Consider the following 16,773-nt stretch of genomic DNA (forward strand, 5'->3'; position numbering starts at 1 on the left):
AAACCTAGATGCTTGGGGCTACATACACCCCAGACCGGTGAAATCGGAGTTTCTCAAGCATCAGTGTCTTTCAAGGTCCTCTGGTGGTTTCAAGGTGCCATCAAGGTTGAGAACCCTGGTCCAGAGACTGAGTCCTGGGGTTGGGGGTGGGGTGGGGGTAGGGGGATTCCCATACAGAGGAGACTGTGGAGGTGAAGTGGTGATAGCTGTATTTTTCTGAGTTGTGCAAACAGTGAGGATCAGTTGGGAAGATTTAGGTTCTGTTGTGTTGTTGGCTTTTTTTTTTTTTTTTTCCCTTCAGCTAAGGAGATTGGGAGATTTCTTTTTCCTCAGTAGAGGCCATGGTAGGTGAAGAGGTGGGCCTTGCAGGGGAAGATAGGGAAGGGGGAGAACTTTATGAGAACATTTTGTAAGAAATGAAGAGCAGGACAGGGGTTCCTTGGGAGGAGGAGGCTCTGGGGGCTGGGAGTGAGGGATGGTTTCACTGTGTGTGTGTTGGGCTTGGGGGACAGTGAGACCAGGGGGCGGAGTCAGGGGGGCCTGGAAAAGTGTCCTACCCACTGGCAGGGATGCAAGGATGCGGGGTGGCTTTTTCTCAGAAAGAGGTTAGTGGGAAGACTTTATTGGACACAGGGAAATGTTTTTCAGAGCGAGGGAGGCAGAGGTAAGCATCGTGGAAGGCGTTTCTTCAACCTAGGAAACAGTAGGGGTATTTTTTTTAGCGTGGGGAGGGGTGCAGGTGCGGCGGTATCCAGGCGAGCCGCTGTCTAATCCTTCTCTCGCCTTACCCCTGCCCTCCACTCGCAGGCGACCATGGCGGCCCTCTGACCCCGTCCCCGGCCTGCAGCCTCCTCCTCGCCGGCCCCCTCCCCAGCCACCACCCCCTCTCCCCGGCCCTCCGCCTCGGGGGGCCCCCCACTTCTGCCTGCGCTGTGCCCCCCACCAGCCGCCGGCACGGCCCCGCCCCCGCTGCCCCGGTGGTGGCCCGCGGCCCCCCGGCTGCCCGTGGTCAAGCTGGAGTCGCTGAAGCGCTGGAACGAGGAGCGGGGCCTCTGGTGCGAGAAGGGGGTGCAGGTGCTGCTGACGACGGTAGGCGCCTTCGCGGCCTTCGGCCTCATGACCATCGCCATTAGCACCGACTACTGGCTCTACACGCGCGCCTTCATCTGCAACACCACCAACCTCACGGCGGGCGCCGGCGGCGACGACGGGCCCCCCCAGCGCGGGGGCGGCGGCGCCGCGGAGAAGAAGGACCCCGGCGGCCTCACGCACTCGGGCCTCTGGAGGATCTGCTGCCTGGAAGGTAGGGCCCCGCGCCCCCGCCCCCCGAGTCTCCCGCGGCCTCCACCCTGGGTGGCCCTTCGCCCCCCGCTGCTCCTGCCTGGCCGCCGCCCCGCCATCCCTCACCCTTGGCTTCCCACCCTTCTCTGGGTCTTGAGCCTCGCCTGAACCGCGCCCCCCCCCACCCACCGCCCCTCGCCTCTCCATCACTCAGCAGGGCCCCTTGAGCCTTTTCCTCTTCCCTCCCTTTGCGGGAAAAGCGCCCCCTCCTCTCTCCCTCCCACCCCTCCGGGGGTCCGGCCTCCCTCTACTAGGGGACCCCCTCAGCCTGGACCCCAACGCTGGCACCCTCTGCCTTCCTGCCCTCCTGCCCTCTCACCCCTGATCCTCCTTGCCCGTGGCATCGTCGCTCCCCGCGTCCTGGCTCTGAGCGCCCCGACCTCGGATGACCCCGTTTCCAGCGCCTTCTTCATCCCCTTTGACCCTCTGGCCCCACGTGGGCTGTTTGTCCCCTGAACTCGTGGTCCCCTCCTCTTTGCTTCTGGGGGCTTGTCTTCCGGGAGTCTTGTCCTGGCTTCCTCTCCCCTCGTCCACCCCTGGTCCTTGTCTTCCCTGGCCCTTTCCTGGGCTCTGCTTCCCTTTAGGCCCACTCAGCCTCCCTTTGGCCTCTTCCTGTCGCAGCGGAGGCAGTGCCTCTTCCAGTCTCCATCTCTGCTCTTTCTCTGGTCCAGCTCTTTCCCTCTTGCAGCCTCCCTCCCAGCCGGTTCCCCCTGCCTCCCATCTACCCCGACTTTCCCCCTGGGCCAGCCTTCTCCCATTTAGCAACCCCTCCGTCCCATTCTCAGCTTTGCCATTTCTTTCCATATGGCACGGAGGTGCTGGGCTGGGGCGCAGGACACCTTGGTCCCAGTCCTCTTGAGCGTAGGTGCCTCCTCCCCGGTGTGGCGACTATCTGCTCACCTCCCCAGCCTCACCAGCCCTGGTCTGCAACGCGAAGAAGGGAGCAGCCAATCCCCAATTTCCCCGTACAGGGCCCAAAAGATCACAATCCGTCACTTCTCTTTTTTTAATCCTTCTCTTTTCCCCATCGTTTCCTCCTCTGTTTTGCTGGGCGCTCTCAATAGGCCAGAAATGTTATTTTCTTATTTAATCCCCTGGCAGGGTCTATCCTCTGGTTGGGGATGAGGAAACTGAGGCTCAGAGAAGTTAAGCCACTCGTCCAAGGTCACCCAGCTGTGGCTGGGGGCAGAGCCAAGAGAACTCAGGTCTGAAGGATGGGATTACAGATATGTTTTGTCTGGCATGCACAGCGTTTAAAACCCAAACCACAATCAGCATCGGTTGCCAACATTTAAAAATAGGGAGACTGCACGTTGAGAATCCGATTTCCAGCTTCTTTTGAACTGTGGAAGATCTGATAACATGGGGCTGGCGTTGTCCAGCAGTCCTGGTCGGCCAGATCCGAGTAGCAGCTGCTTCTTCAGATCACGCATGTGGGTCCTTTTCCCCAGTCACCTCTGCTCCCTATCGCCTCACACCTGTCCAATTTCCCCATGATGTTAGTTCTCTTCCTCGTGTGGGCATCTGACTTTATCTTCATTCCCTGGTCTGACCAAGCATCAGGCACAGAGCCATGTGTGGGGACTTGCCTCTTGGAACCCCCAGGACAATGTACTGTGAATCATATTTCCATGTATTCATCCCCTCCTTCAAAAACCACTGTTTATTGAGTTTCTACTATGTGCCAGGCACCATTCTTGATATTGGACCTACAGCTACAGTGCAAGGAAAAACAGCAACAACAAAGATCCCTGTTGTTATGTGTCTTACATTCTAGAAGGAGAGAGAGATGATAAGAGAGATGAGTAAATACAACATCTAGGGTGTTAGATGGAGCTGAGTGCTAAGGAGGAAAAAGAGCAAAGGAGGGGATGGGAAGTGTTAGGGGCAAGAGTGTGAAGCTGTAAAAACTGGAGATAAAGGAGACCGAGCGGGTGACATCCGAAGGGTGGGCTGAATGGACCCAAAGATGGAGCCATGTGGCTTCTGGAGGGGAATGCTTTAGGCTGTAGATCCCGGCTCATCAATGGGAATGTGCCCCGTGTCTGACTGCCAGGGGAGGCCCACCACCTGGCCAGGGCACAGCCGGTGCAGGAGGAATGCAGTAGGAGGTGCCGGCAAGGTGCACGAACTTTCGGGTCCCGGGATGTGATCTGCTTTTCCCATCGCAGCCTCCTGGGCAGAGGAGTGACAGGAGCTGGCTGAAAGGTTAAGGGGATCGCTGTGCTATGTCTCTGAGAGGGAGGCGGGAGGGAAAAGGGAAAACAGGAGCTGGCTTATCTGGGGTGGGAGACGACGTAGAATTGGGGTTTGAATTGAGAGCACCTTCTGCAGCTACAGCGGGCAGGCAGGAACTGCTGCTGGGGGCAGTGGCAGGATGTGAGAGAAAGGAGTCTGCATGTCTTGAAAGCAGGGTTTTCCAACCTCAGCCTTGTTGACCTTTTGGGGGATAGATAATTCCGCGTTGCAGTGGCCGGTGGTGGTGGTGGGTGGCGGGTGGAAGGAAGGTCCTCTGTGTTGTAGGAGGTTTAGCAATATTCCCGGGCTCTGCCTCCAAAGACCAGCAGCATCCATCAGCGTGGCCACGAAAATCACTGTCTCTGGACTAGGAATAAAACCGCCCCTAGTGAGAGTCACTGCTTGAAGTCTGTGGCCTGAGCCCTGGACAATGTGGTAGGGGTGGAGGCGGGGGGTATTTATCAGTTGAAACAGTTGGTATTTTATGTATTTGTCTTACTTTCTCTCAGTTGTTTAGTTGCTCAGTCATGCCCGACTCTTTGTAACCCCATGGTCTGTAGATCACCAGGCTCTTCTGTCCATGGGATTCTCCAGGCAAGAAATACTGGAGTGGGTAGTCATTCCCTTCTTTCTCCAGGGGATCTTCAGGACCCAGGGATCAAACCCATGTCTCCCGCATTGGTAGGCAGATTCTTTACTGTCTGAGCCACCAGGGAAACCCTAATTTATCGTAAGGAGGGCTATCATGACCTCAGGTTTGGAAATGTTAAATTGGGGGTGCCTGCTGGTGATAATGTCTAAGACAGGAGTCCGCATAGGAGAGGACCCACAAAGTGCCGCACAGTCAATCTTTTAGGCTTTGTGGGGCGTGTGATCTCTGTCACCGCTACTCCTAAAAACAACCAGAGACAATGCGTGAGTGGAATGAGTGTGGCTGGGTTCCAATTAAACTTCCTTTACGGGCACTGACATTTGAATTCTATATCATTTTCTCATACCACGAGAGTCTTCCTTGACAGTTTTTCAATCTTTTTTTTTTGGGCCGCAGTTTGCTAACCCCCCGATCTAAGACATTAGTGATAAGATGTATGAGGCCAGGGTTCAGGGGGATGTCTGGGCTGGGGGGGGCAGTGGGTCATGGCATGTGGATGGATGAGCAGAGACAGAAACACACACAAAGATTAGTTGAAGGGCCAACGACTGAGCTAGTCCAGTATTCAAAGACAATCAGACAGATGAGAAGAGCCAGCAAAGGGAGCTGAGAAAGGAGAGACCACAGAGGTTAGGGGGAAATAACGGGCTAAGTGGGGTCCCCGGAGACAAAGGAAATGACTTAAGGACGGGTTAAAGGCAGGTCGGCTTTATTGTTACTTTATCATCATTCATGTGCCACTGGATTCTCACAGTAACCCTGTGCACTGTTTACGACTGTTACCCCCATCTCCAAAAACGAAAGCTTAGGGCTCAGAGAAGGGAAGCAACTTTCCCAAGGTCACACAGCTAACAGGCCATCGAGTCCGCACTGGAGTCCGCGTCTGTTTTGTTTCCTAAGTCAGCACATCCACCAGCCTCCATCCTATCCAAGGATCCGGGAGTGTAGAAACTGTTCCCCTGGGCCACAGTCCCCAGAAGGTGCTGTCTTCCAGGGAATTCTTGGGTCTCATCCTGTCTCCTTCCAAGTGTCTCTGAGAAACGCAGTAGGAAGTGGTGATGGAGACCCAGACTCTGGAACAGAACTCATTGGGTTACCTCCTGCCTGCCAGGCACGGAAACGTGATCTTGAGCCATATGTTCAACGTCTCTGCTTCTTTTCACCAACAGTGAGATGGGCGTTATAATAACCCCTAACCTACAGGGCTACGGAGGGAGCCCAGTGAGTTATTACATTCAGAAGGCCAGTAGACACAGCGTAAAGGCTAGACTGTGTAGCTTCTACTCTGTTCTTATTATTAGGAATTTGGGTGACCCATCCCTGGATCTCCCTTCCTTGATAACCTGGAAATCCCATCCCTCCAGCCAGCACTGCCCTACAGAAACATCACACAAGCTGCCTCTATAACTTAAATGTTTCTGTGCTGTGTGCTTTGCTGACTCGCTCAGTCCTCTCGGACTCTTTGCCACCCCATGGACTGTAGCTTTCTACTAGTGACATTAAAGGGCTTCCCTAGTGGTTCAGTGGTAAAGAATCTGCCTGCCAATGTAGGAGACGTGGGTTCATCCCTGGGTTGGGAAAACCCTCTAGAGAAGGAAATGGTAACACACTCTAGTATTCTTGACTGGAGAAGCCCACAGACAGAGGATCCTGGCGGTCTACAGTCCACGGGGTCGCAAAGAGTCGGACACGACTGAGTGATTAAACAACAACACTAAGTGACATTAAAACAAGTAAAAAGGGAAGGTTCAATGAGTCTAATTTAATAAATGCAATTATACAATATATTAATATAAAGGTTAGTAATCGATTTTATTTAACCAAGCATAGCCAAAATATTATTTTATATGTGAGCAATATAACAAATATTAATGAAATATGATGCTTTTTTCTTCATAATGAATCTGAAATGCGATGCATATTTTAGGCTCATGCTTCATCTCAACTGCCACCTTTCAGAACCAACCTCCTGGGGCTGGGGGCATCCGGATGGGTCTAGCCCCCTTCTCAGGAATCGCAGCGCCCAGGATTTGGACCTACAGCCCAATTTACTCTAGCAGCCTATTGAAGGCCCCTGTGCTCAGCACTTTGCAGGCCTTATTATCTCATTGAATCCTCCCAATTGCTCCAGGAGGGACGGTATTATTTTCATGAGAGTTTGTCAGAGCAGGAAGCTGATGGCCAGAAAAGGGAAGTGAGTCAGCTACAGGGCCACCCAACATGCGAGGGGCAGTGCGCGTGTCCGCACGGGTCCTCGCGGCAGTGCGCTCGGCTTCAACCCCATGCCCGCCCGGGTCTGTGCTCTGCGGGCCCTCGGGGACTTGCTGGTTTGCATCACCACCATTCCTACGCACACAGAGCTCCGGGACCAGGCGGTTGGATAATATGCTGAGGCAAGCCGCATAACCCCCAGGTTTTCTGCTCTTTAACTCCTGTGTTTCACGGCGTGTGCGTGCTAAGTCGCTTCAGTGTGTCCAACTCTTTGCGACCCGGTCAACTGTAGCCCGCCAGGCTCCTCTTTTCATGGGATTCTCCAGCCCAGGATACTGCAGTGAGTTGCCTTGCCCGCCTCCAGGGGATCTTTCCGACTCATGGATGGAACCTGCATCTCTTATGTCTCCTGTATTGGCAGGCGGTTCTTTAACCATGGCGCCAGGTGGGAAGCCCCACACATACGCAGAGTGAGCACTTGTCAAACCTTATCTGGTCATATCACCATCCTCATTTTCCAAGCCAGGAAGCTGAAGCTCAGAGGTATTCAAAGCCCCAAAGCCACACAACTGGGAAGTGACTGTCCTGGTATGCGGAGCCAGAGAATACACTTTCAAAGCCCAAGCTTGTGGCTACCATAACCACTGTGCTCTGCTTCCCTAAAGATGCTGGCTTCTGGGAATTCCCTGGCAGTGCAGTGGTTAGGACTCCCTGCTTCCACTGCAGGGGACACGGGTTCGATCCCTGGTCGGGGACCTAAGATCCCACAAGCTGCACAGTGTAGCCCAAACAAACGAACAAGCAGACAGCTCACCTCTGAGGTCCAAACCCTCCTCATCATGATTTAACTTCTACAGGGGATTGAGCAATTTACGCCTCAGTTTCCTCACCTGTAATGCAGTGAAGTGAAGTCGCTCAGTCGTGTCCGTCTCTTTTCGACCCCATGAACTGTAGCCTACCATGCTCCTCTGTCCGTGGGATTCTCCAGGCAAGAATACTGGAGTGGGTTGCCATTCCCTTCTCCAGGAGATCTTCCTTACCCAGGGATCGAACCCGGGTCTCCCGCATTGTAGGCGGACGCTTTACCGTCTGAGCTACCAGGGAAATTTGCAGGGGTGCTATTATTTCCTGGTATCCTTAGGGTTGGTCATCCATGCTGAGGGTATTGTTCAGTCACCAAGTTGTGTACGACCCTTTGTGACCCCATGGACTGCAGCATGCCAGGCCTCCCCATCCCTCACCATCTCACAGAGTTTGCCCAAGTTCAAGTCCATTGAATCAGTGATGCCATCCAGTCCTCTTCTGAGAGTGTTAACAGCTGTCAAATGCTTGGAGTGGTGTCTGGTGTGTGGTTAGCCCTCAGTAAGTTTTATACTAGTTAAGTGGACCTCCCAGGTGATTCAGTGGTCAAGAATCCACCTGTAATGCAGGAGACACGGGTTCCATCCCTGGGTCAGGAAGATCCCTTGGAGAAGAGAATGGCAACCCACTCCAGTATTCTTGCCTGGGAAATCCCTTGGACAGAGGAGCCTGGTAGGTACAGTCCATGGGATTGCAAGGAGTCAGCCACGACTTAGTGATTAAATAACAACAACAAAGTCCTAGTTATTATTACTTACAGCATAACTAGTCTGTGGAGAGAGTCTGCATGCCATCTACTGTCCATGCTCAATCTCACTGAATTATCATTCATGTTTTGAGAAAAGCACTATGATCCCATTCAAGAAAGAGAGAACTTGAACCCACCTACCAGACCATAGTGGATGTGCTGTTGGGTAAGCATTTGCTCCCACAAGATGTATCTTCATTCACTCATTCAATTGCTTTTTTTTTTTTTAAGTGTAGTAAAATGCACATAACGTAAAATATATCATCTTAACCCATTTTAAAAGCACAGTTCAGCAGTGTTAAGTATATTTACATTGTGTACCAAGCTCCTAAACACTTTCCATTGTGCAGAATTGAAACTCTACCCATTCTTCCCCACTCCCAGCCCCTGGCAACCATCATTCTTTCTGTTTCTATGAATCTGACTGCTTTAGACACCTCATATGAGTGGAATCATACAGTGTTTGTATTTGTGTGACTGACTTATTACACTTTGCATGTCTTCAAGGTTCATCCAGGTTGTGGCATGTGTCAGAATTCCGTTGTTTTTAAAAGGCTGGATAATATTCCATTCTATCCATATGCCACACTTTGTTTTTCAGTTCATGCGTTGATGAACACTTAGGTTGCTTTTGGCTGTTGTGAATAATGCTGCTACAAAAATGGATATATTTGTATATTTCTTAGAGACCTTGCTCTCAATTCTTTTTCGTGTATACCCAGAGGTGGAGTTGCAGCTAAGATCCCACATGCCTCCTGGCCAAATAAACCAAAACCTAAAACAGAAGAATTATGGGATTCCCTGGTGGCTCAGAGGGTAAAGAGTCTGCTCGCAATGTGGGAGACCTGAGTTCAATCCATGGGTCGGGCAGATCCCCTCGAGAAGAAAATGGCAACCCACTCCAGTATTCTTGCCTGGAAAACCCCATGGATGGAGGGGCCTGGAGGGCTACAGTCCATGGGGTTGCAAAGACTGAGCGACTTCACTTTCATAGTAATTTTGTTTTTAATTTTTTGAGGACCCTCCATCCTATTGTCCATAGAGACCGAATCAGTTTACTTTCCCACCAACAGTGCAGACAGGTTCCAATTTCTCCACATCCTCACCAACACTGGTTATTTTCTGCTTTGTTTTGTTTGTTTATAGTAGCCGTCTGAATGGGATGATATCTCATATCTATGAGATAGTATTTCATTGTTGTTTTCACTTGCATTTCCCTAATGATTCGTTTATATGGACCATCTTTTCATGCACTTCTTGCCCATTCAACCATTCTTATATGCAAATATCAAGCATTGCCGATGCTCTAGGCATTGTTCTAGATGTTGGGACACCTACAGGCTTAGATTCCAGTGGGAGCAAACTGCTGTGTGTTTGAATTCTGCTTCCACCACCCATCAGCTATGAATCAATGAACCCTTTCTATGCCTCTATTTCCTCATCTGGACAATGGGTGTATGACGTGGTATCAACGGAACACTCAATTGTGTTCCCAGCAAAGTGCTAAATGTCTGTACCTGGATTCAACCCTTGTAACAACCGGGGAGGTGCATCCTAGTACGCCCCATGTTATAGGAAAAGGGACGGAAGCAAACTAGTCCAAATAAGGCCAACAAGGATGTGGTGTAAGGACATGATGGATTCAGGCTTCATTATCAAACAGCGCGACCCCAGTTCTTAACGTTCGGCCACTGCACGACACTAATACCATTATCTATTTCATGGGTCTCCTGGGAGCCCTGGATGAGTTAATCTACCTCAGAAGCGCTTAACAAATGTTAGCGCTTAGTGGAATTATTCACTGCCTTATAGTCCTTCTTTCCAATCCTTTCCTTTACCTGTATTTCTTTCCCTGTCATCTTCTGCCTCGAACCTCCCCTTCTGCTATCCTTATGGTTCATAATCTAATTCTTTCAACACTTATTTCTCGACACCTCCTTTGGTGCCAGGCAATGCTAGAGACACACGAAGGAATCAGACCCCATGCCCCCCCCACCCCCATTCAGGAACTCCCAGCGTGCTGAAGAAGATCATAAAGCAACCCAATGCGTGCTTTAAAAAAAAAAAAAAAAACGGCTACCCCACCCAGAATGGGTGGGAGGGGTCTCTGTGAAGGAAATCTTCCTCAAGCAGGTGCCCGGGCGCTGCTCTCTTGCAAGGGTTAAGTTCTTCTCCAGGAAGAATGTGAGCAGAGTGTTCCAAAGCACTGGGCAGAGGCCTGGAGACAGGAAGGTGCCTGGAGAATTGAGGAAACAAAGTGTCTTTATACTGATTTATATACCAGTCTCCAGCTATGTAACGATGCGTGTTCTGGGAGGAAGGAGGGGGCTCTGACTGCAGGACCCCTGGAGGCATACCTCACCCCTAGCTTGCCTTGGCTTGTTCCAACCGCTTCATCGCCTCCCTGAGGACTTCAGGTGCTGGGCGCCGAAAGAGGGGGAACCCTGCTCCCCAAACAGAGGATTGAAGAGACGACAACCCCACTGATCCACTGGGGCTGCTCTCTCCTCCATGGGGACTCAAGGCTTCATAGGGCCTCATGGGAGGCTCAGACGGTAAAGCGTCTGCCTGCAATGCGGGAGATCTGGGTTCGATCCCTGGGTTGGGAAGATCCCCTGGAGAAGGAAATGGCAACCCACTCCAGTATTCTTGCCTGGAGAATCCCAAGGACCAAGGAGCCTGGTAGATTATAGTCCATGGGGTCACAAAGAGTCGGACACAACTAAGTGACTAACACACACACACACACACACACACACACACACACACACACACACGGGAAATGGAGTCCTTTTCGTCCTCTGTTGCCTCTCCGTTTTCCCATGTATTTTCAACAGGTTTCGAGTGGAAGGGTCCTTGACATCACTGAAACCAACACCTTCTTTCTTACAGAGGGGGAAACAGAGGCCAGAGAGACTGTCCCCGTCCAGGTTACAGGGCAAAGGTCCCTGTGGCCTTTTAGTGAGTGTTGGATGTTTTCCTTTGTCCTTGTTTTAAAACCTGGTTGGGAAACTGAGGCCAGGGAGTTTGAAAGTTTGTCCCAGGTGCGCAGACACGTTCAGGAGCCAGTATTTCCTGTCTCCCAATCAGCCCAGAAAGAGAAGGGGTTTGAGGAAAGGGGTGGGGGGAGGTGTCTTTTCTCACCCAGAGTTCCCCAACTGTTAAGTGCCCACCACCATCACCCCCCCCCCCCCCCCCCCATTCCCCTCCAGGGTTGAAAAGAGGCGTCTGCGTGAAGATCAACCATTTCCCGGAGGACACGGACTACGACCATGACAGCGCAGAGTATCTGCTCCGTACGTGGGGGTCTGGGGCGGAGTTGCGGGGGGGTGCTGCTGGGCTCGGGCACGTGGGAGGGGAGAAGGGGCTGTGCTCCCACGCTTAGATCGACGCGCCGAGATGAGCTTGTCAGCCAATCCAAGCCAAGATACCGAGATCCTCTGGCCTCCGATTGGCTCAGTGGGCCCTCTCCCGCCCCCTCCTCTCACCTCGGGGCGGGCAGACGGGGGATCCCCGGAGCTGATTGGCTGCCGTGCCGGCCTAGGTACTCCGGGCCGTGACTGGTTGTCCCTCTCCGGGCCCGGATTGGCCAACCGCACCCTGGGCCCGAGAGGCAATCTGCGGCGCGGCCTGGCCACTCCCGGGAGTTGGCTGGGGAAGCCCGCGGTGCGATTGGTAGCTACCCCGAGAACGCGGCAAACCCTGAGTTGGGATTGGCTGCGGCCTCAGCCGGACTCAGAAATCGCAGAATCTGGTTGCCTGGGGTTTGGGGGACAGTGGAAAGGACTGCAGAGAGAGAGAGAGGAGAAAGGGGGAAAGAGAAGGGAAACCCAGAGCTACGGATGAAGCAAGGCAGAAAAGGGAGGAGAGAAGAGACAGGAGAAAAAGAAGAGAGCGGGAGAGGGCGCGATGGAAGGGGCAGGGGAAGAGAGAAGAGAGACCCGGAGAGACAGGTGAAGCCAGGCTGACGAGGGGTGGGAGGGAGAGCGGGATTTAGAGATGTGATAGAAAGAAGGATCTGGAGAAAGGGGAAAAGGCGCAGAAGAGAGGAAGGGAACGCGCTTGCGAGAAGGAAAAAGAGAGGGAGATGGTCCACAAGGGAAATAGAGGCGTTCAGAGGTGGGGTGGGTGGGGTGGAAGAGAGGGAGAGTGGTTAGAAAAATTAAAGAGCAGAAAAAATACGCCAGGAGAAACACAGAGGAAGAAAGAAAAGGACGAAGAAAAAGAAAGAGGGGGGCCATCAGATCGCGAAAGAGAGAAATTTTAAAGACGAGAGAAAGTGAGACAGAAAAGAACCAGAACACGGGCAGAGGGGAGGAATGGGAGAACCAGCGAGAGAGAAGGGGGACAAGGCACACAGGAGGCGCGGGGCCCCAGGGGCGCAGGCGGCCGTGACTGACGCCCTGGTTCCCTCCCCACCCTCCTCCCCTCTCCTGTCTCTCTCCAGGGGTCGTCCGGGCCTCCAGCATCTTCCCCATCCTCAGCGCCATCCTGCTGCTGCTCGGGGGCGTGTGTGTGGCGGCCTCCCGAGTCTACAAGTCCAAGAGGAACATCATCCTGGGAGCAGGGATCCTGTTCGTGGCAGCAGGTGAGAGGCAGAGGGAGGGGGCGGCCCACCTGCGCGCGCGCACGTGTGTCTGTGTGTGTGCACGCGGGCGCGCCTGCAAAGCCACCTTGCCGGGGCGCTCCCTGGGGCCCAGAGCCTTCCTAGGCTCTATACCAAGCTCCATCGCCACCCGCTGGGCGAGGGAGGTGTAGCCTTCCCGCCGTATTCTCGGGGAATGAACCCAGCTCAGACAGATGTCTACCGCGTAATCCGGGATTCCAGGAGTTCAGATTCCAAAGCCGGCGGTCCAGGAGATGGAAGGGAAGGAACCTGGGAGAGGGGGGCTTGAGGCTGAACTGAGGTCTTGAGGATCGGGAGGACCTGGGGGAAGAGGGAGAGAAAGTGATTTGAACGCAGGTGGGGAGGAGCCTGCCCTGGGGGGCCTGACCTTGTGGGCTCCGGTGTATCCAAGAAGGGGCGGGTCCTGAGAAAGTTTCCAGGCCAACTAGGTAGTGAGGCATGGCTTTTTAAAGGGGCAAGACCCCCCTCCTACTCGACGTGAGTAGTACTGGGCCATTTTGGAACATACAGTCTTCTCAAAGCGGTGGAATCCTGAAGAGGAGGAGGGTTTAGCATAAATAGCAGGGAGTGTTTTCAGAGAAGGATGTGACCTGCAGGGGTGGGGCTTGGAGTATTTGAAAGGCGGGGCTAACTACAAACTGGGCCTAGGGAAGTCTGGCCTCGATCCTCAGGGGGCGGGGCTTAGCAAGCTGGAGGTGGGGCTTAGACTAGATTGTCTACTTCCTAAGTTGTGTCCCCCTCTTTCCTGCTCTAGTAAGGCTACCAAGAGGAAGGCCTAGAATAGATGATAATCATGAGAGAGTTCAGATCAGCCAGAGTGGGGGTCTAGAGAATCAACGGGATTACCGTATTAACAGACTTAAAACGAGTCCAGGGTGAGGCCAACATTTATAAAGTTAGGGGGGAGTTAGACCAATCAGTATAGGGCCTGGGTCATCTTATCAAGGGCAGAGTTTAGGCCAGCCTGGACCATCTGGGCAGGAGTTAAGACTCTCTAGGGTAGGGCTTGGGTCTTCCCGGAGGGATCTGGACCACTAAGGGTAAGCCTGAACCATCTAGGGTGGTCCCTGGACCAACTAGGGCAGCGTTTAGATCAGCTAGAGTGAGCTTTAGAACAACAGACTAGGACCTGAATTAGCCAGGGATGGTGGACCATCCGAAGCAAGATTTGGGGCCGTGGGCTTCCCTGGTGGCTCAGAGGTTAAAGCGTCTGCCTGGAATTTAGGAGACCCGGGTTCGATCCCTTGGTCGGGAAGATCCCCTGGAGAAGGAAATGGCAACCCACTCCAGTACTCTTGCCTGGAGAATCCCATGGAGGGAGGAGCCTGGTAGGCTACAGTCCATGGGGTCGCAAAGAGTCGGACACGACTGAGCGACTTCACTTTCACTTAAGGTGGGGCCTGAGCCAGCTGGGGAGGAATTTAGACCATCTGGAAAGGGCTTGGACCATGTCAGGCCGAGCATAGATCAACACTGGTTGGGGCCTAAATGCTCAGTGTGGTATATGGACCATTTGGGGTGGGATCTAGATCATAGTGGGTGGAGCTTAGACCAGAGTAGGGTGCCGACTAGACCGTCAGGCGTGGAGCTTAGGCCAGGGGGCGGGGCCTAGGCCGCCGTGGGTGGAGCTTAGGCCAAAGCAGGGCGGGGCATAGACCATCAGGGGTGGAGCTTAGGCTGGGGCGGGGCCTAGGCTGTTGTGGGTGGAGCTTAGGCCAGAGCAGGGCGGGGCCTAGACCATCAGGGCGGAGCCTAGACCGGGGGCGGGGCCCAGGGTGGGGGCGGGGCCAGGGACTGCCTCGAGGCTCCCGTCTGACCGTCCCCGCCCAGGCCTGAGCAACATCATCGGGGTGATCGTGTACATCTCGGCCAACGCGGGCGAGCCGGGCCCGAAGCGGGACGAGGAGAAGAAGAACCACTACTCATACGGCTGGTCCTTCTACTTCGGCGGGCTGTCGTTCATCCTGGCCGAGGTGATCGGCGTGCTGGCCGTCAACATTTACATCGAGCGCAGCCGCGAGGCGCACTGCCAGTCTCGCTCGGACCTGCTCAAGGCCGGCGGGGGCGCGGGCGGCAGTGGCGGGAGCGGCCCCTCGGCCATCCTCCGTCTGCCCAGTTACCGCTTCCGCTACCGCCGCCGCTCCCGCTCTAGCTCCCGCTCCAGCGAGCCGTCGCCTTCGCGGGACGCGTCTCCCGGCGGCGCCGGGGGCCCGGGCTTCGCCTCCACGGACATCTCCATGTACACGCTCAGCCGCGACCCGTCCAAGGGCAGCGTGGCCGCGGGGCTGGCGAGCGCCGGTGCCAGCGGCGGGGCGTACGGCGGGGCGGCCGGGGGCGCGGGGGGTGCGGGGGGCGGCGGCGGCGGGGCGGGCGCGGAGCGGGACCGCGCGGGGGCGCCCGGCTTCCTCACGCTGCACAACGCCTTCCCCAAGGAGGCGGGCGGCGGCGTCACGGTCACGGTCACCGGGCCGCCAGCCGCGCCCGCGCCCGCCCCACCCGCCCCCGCCGCGCCCGCCCCCGGGACCCTAGCCAAGGAGGCCGGCGCCTCCAACACCAACACGCTCAACAGGAAAACCACGCCCGTGTAGGGGCGCGCCTGGGGGCGCGGAGGGGGGCGTGTCCGGGGCGCGTGCGCGGGCGCGCGTGCAACGAGGCTGCCGGGGGTCGGGGGCGCCCCCCTCCTTCCCCGTGAGCGCGCTGGAGACTGCTCGGCCTTCCCCCGCGCCCCCTCCCCGCCCTACCCCCGCCCACCTGTGGGGGAACATCCCCCCACCCTCTGAATCAGGGACCCTGAGGGAGGGGGAAGGGAAGGGAAGGGAAGGGAAGGGAGGGGGCCGTTGGGAGCGAGCGTTGTGTTTTATTTTTTTGTGGGGTTGGGGGGGAGGGGGGAGGGCTGTGGTGTTTTTTGCAGTTTTGAGATGTTTTCTTTTTAATGTTTTGCTGTGTGCATGTGGGGGCGGGGCTCAGGGAGGGACTCCCAGCCCAGCCCAACTCCTGGAGAGGGGCCCATAACACACGAATATAGAGTTATACCTACAAACTATATATATATGCTCTATATAAAGAGACAGAAAGACCAAAGGGATGCAGAGAGGCACAATGAGGTGGGATGGGCGTGGGCGTTCATTCACTTCTTCGTTCATCATTCCCCAAGGTTTTCAAAAGCACCTGCTATGTACCAGGATGGTGGCTGGGGAGGAAACATAAACAGGCCCAGAGACAGACTCCGTCATTCATTACCAGCAATTTATTTGTGTACTTCAGTGCCAAACATTGTGCTGAATGCTGAGTCTACAGAAGGGAGGAAGTCAGACTTCCCCAACGTCTTCATAGCGTTTACATCTTGTGCATGAGACAGACACTAATCAAAGAATTGCATACACAATAATAAGTTACAGTTGGGACAAAAGAGAAACCCGAAGTGCTACAAAATACAAAAAATTACATCTTGTGCATGAGACAGACACTAATCAAAGAATTGCATACACAATAATAAGTTACAGTTGGGACAAAAGAGAAACCCGAAGTGCTACAAAAAGGGAGGCTAACCCAGTTTAAAAGGAAAGGATAAACCAGGTAACACTGAAAGGATGATAAGAAGCCAGTTAGGTGAAGCTGGAGGGAAGTGTCCTAGCCAGAGAACAACATATGCAAAGGCCCTGGGGCAGGAAGAGCTTCCAGAAAGGGCTAACATGTATGTACTGAGCCAGATGGAGGTGGAACAAGATGAGACTGGAAATGTAGACAGGGCCAGACTGCTCCAGGACTTTGTAGGTTAGGTCAAGAGTTTAGATTTTTTTTTTTTAATATTTAAAAATGTATTTTAAAATATTTATGGAAAAGGAATCTTAGAAAATGATTTTTTTCTCCTGTGGCCAAAGTGGCAAAGATTGGTGGTGGTTCAGTCACTAGGTCATGTCCAACTTTTGTGACCCCATGGACTGTACTCTACCAGGCCCCTCTATCCACGGGATTCTCCAGGCAAGAATACTTGAGTGGGTTGCCATTTTCTTCTCCAGGGAAGAGTTTAAATTTTAACCCGAGGGCAGCGGGGACCACAGAGTGGCTTTAAACAGGATCATAACATGAACGATG

The 16,773-nt window shown here is 54.1% G+C and overlaps 1 protein-coding gene and 1 non-coding gene across 2 annotated transcripts; one reads left to right on the forward strand and one right to left on the reverse strand.

Moving 5' to 3' along the window:
• The first annotated feature begins 856 nt into the window (after positions 1 to 856).
• CACNG8 (calcium voltage-gated channel auxiliary subunit gamma 8) lies at positions 857 to 15,761 on the forward strand. The gene is made up of 4 exons (XM_006080930.4): positions 857 to 1,303; positions 11,264 to 11,347; positions 12,499 to 12,639; positions 14,509 to 15,761. The coding sequence occupies exons 1-4, from the start codon at positions 1,117 to 1,119 to the stop codon at positions 15,264 to 15,266; spliced, it is 1,170 nt and encodes a 389-aa protein (XP_006080992.3). The 5' UTR covers positions 857 to 1,116; the 3' UTR covers positions 15,267 to 15,761.
• TRNAC-ACA lies at positions 7,475 to 7,546 on the reverse strand. Its single transcript has one exon. It is a non-coding gene; the product is annotated as a tRNA-Cys (tRNA).
• Positions 15,762 to 16,773: the final 1,012 nt, after the last annotated feature.

The sequence above is a fragment of the Bubalus bubalis genome, chromosome 18 (assembly GCF_019923935.1).
Source record: "Bubalus bubalis isolate 160015118507 breed Murrah chromosome 18, NDDB_SH_1, whole genome shotgun sequence".
Taxonomy (NCBI): Eukaryota; Metazoa; Chordata; class Mammalia; order Artiodactyla; family Bovidae; genus Bubalus; species Bubalus bubalis.

Excerpts from the sequence above, each read along its gene's own strand:
- CACNG8 (XM_006080930.4), top strand. The coding sequence starts at position 1,117 with ATGACCATCGCCATTAGCACCGACTACTGGCTCTACACGCGCGCCTTC. Across the intron at positions 1,304-11,263 it reads GAGGATCTGCTGCCTGGAAG|GGTTGAAAAGAGGCGTCTGC; the intron begins GTAGGGCCCCGC and ends ATTCCCCTCCAG. Across the intron at positions 11,348-12,498 it reads CAGCGCAGAGTATCTGCTCC|GGGTCGTCCGGGCCTCCAGC; the intron begins GTACGTGGGGGT and ends GTCTCTCTCCAG.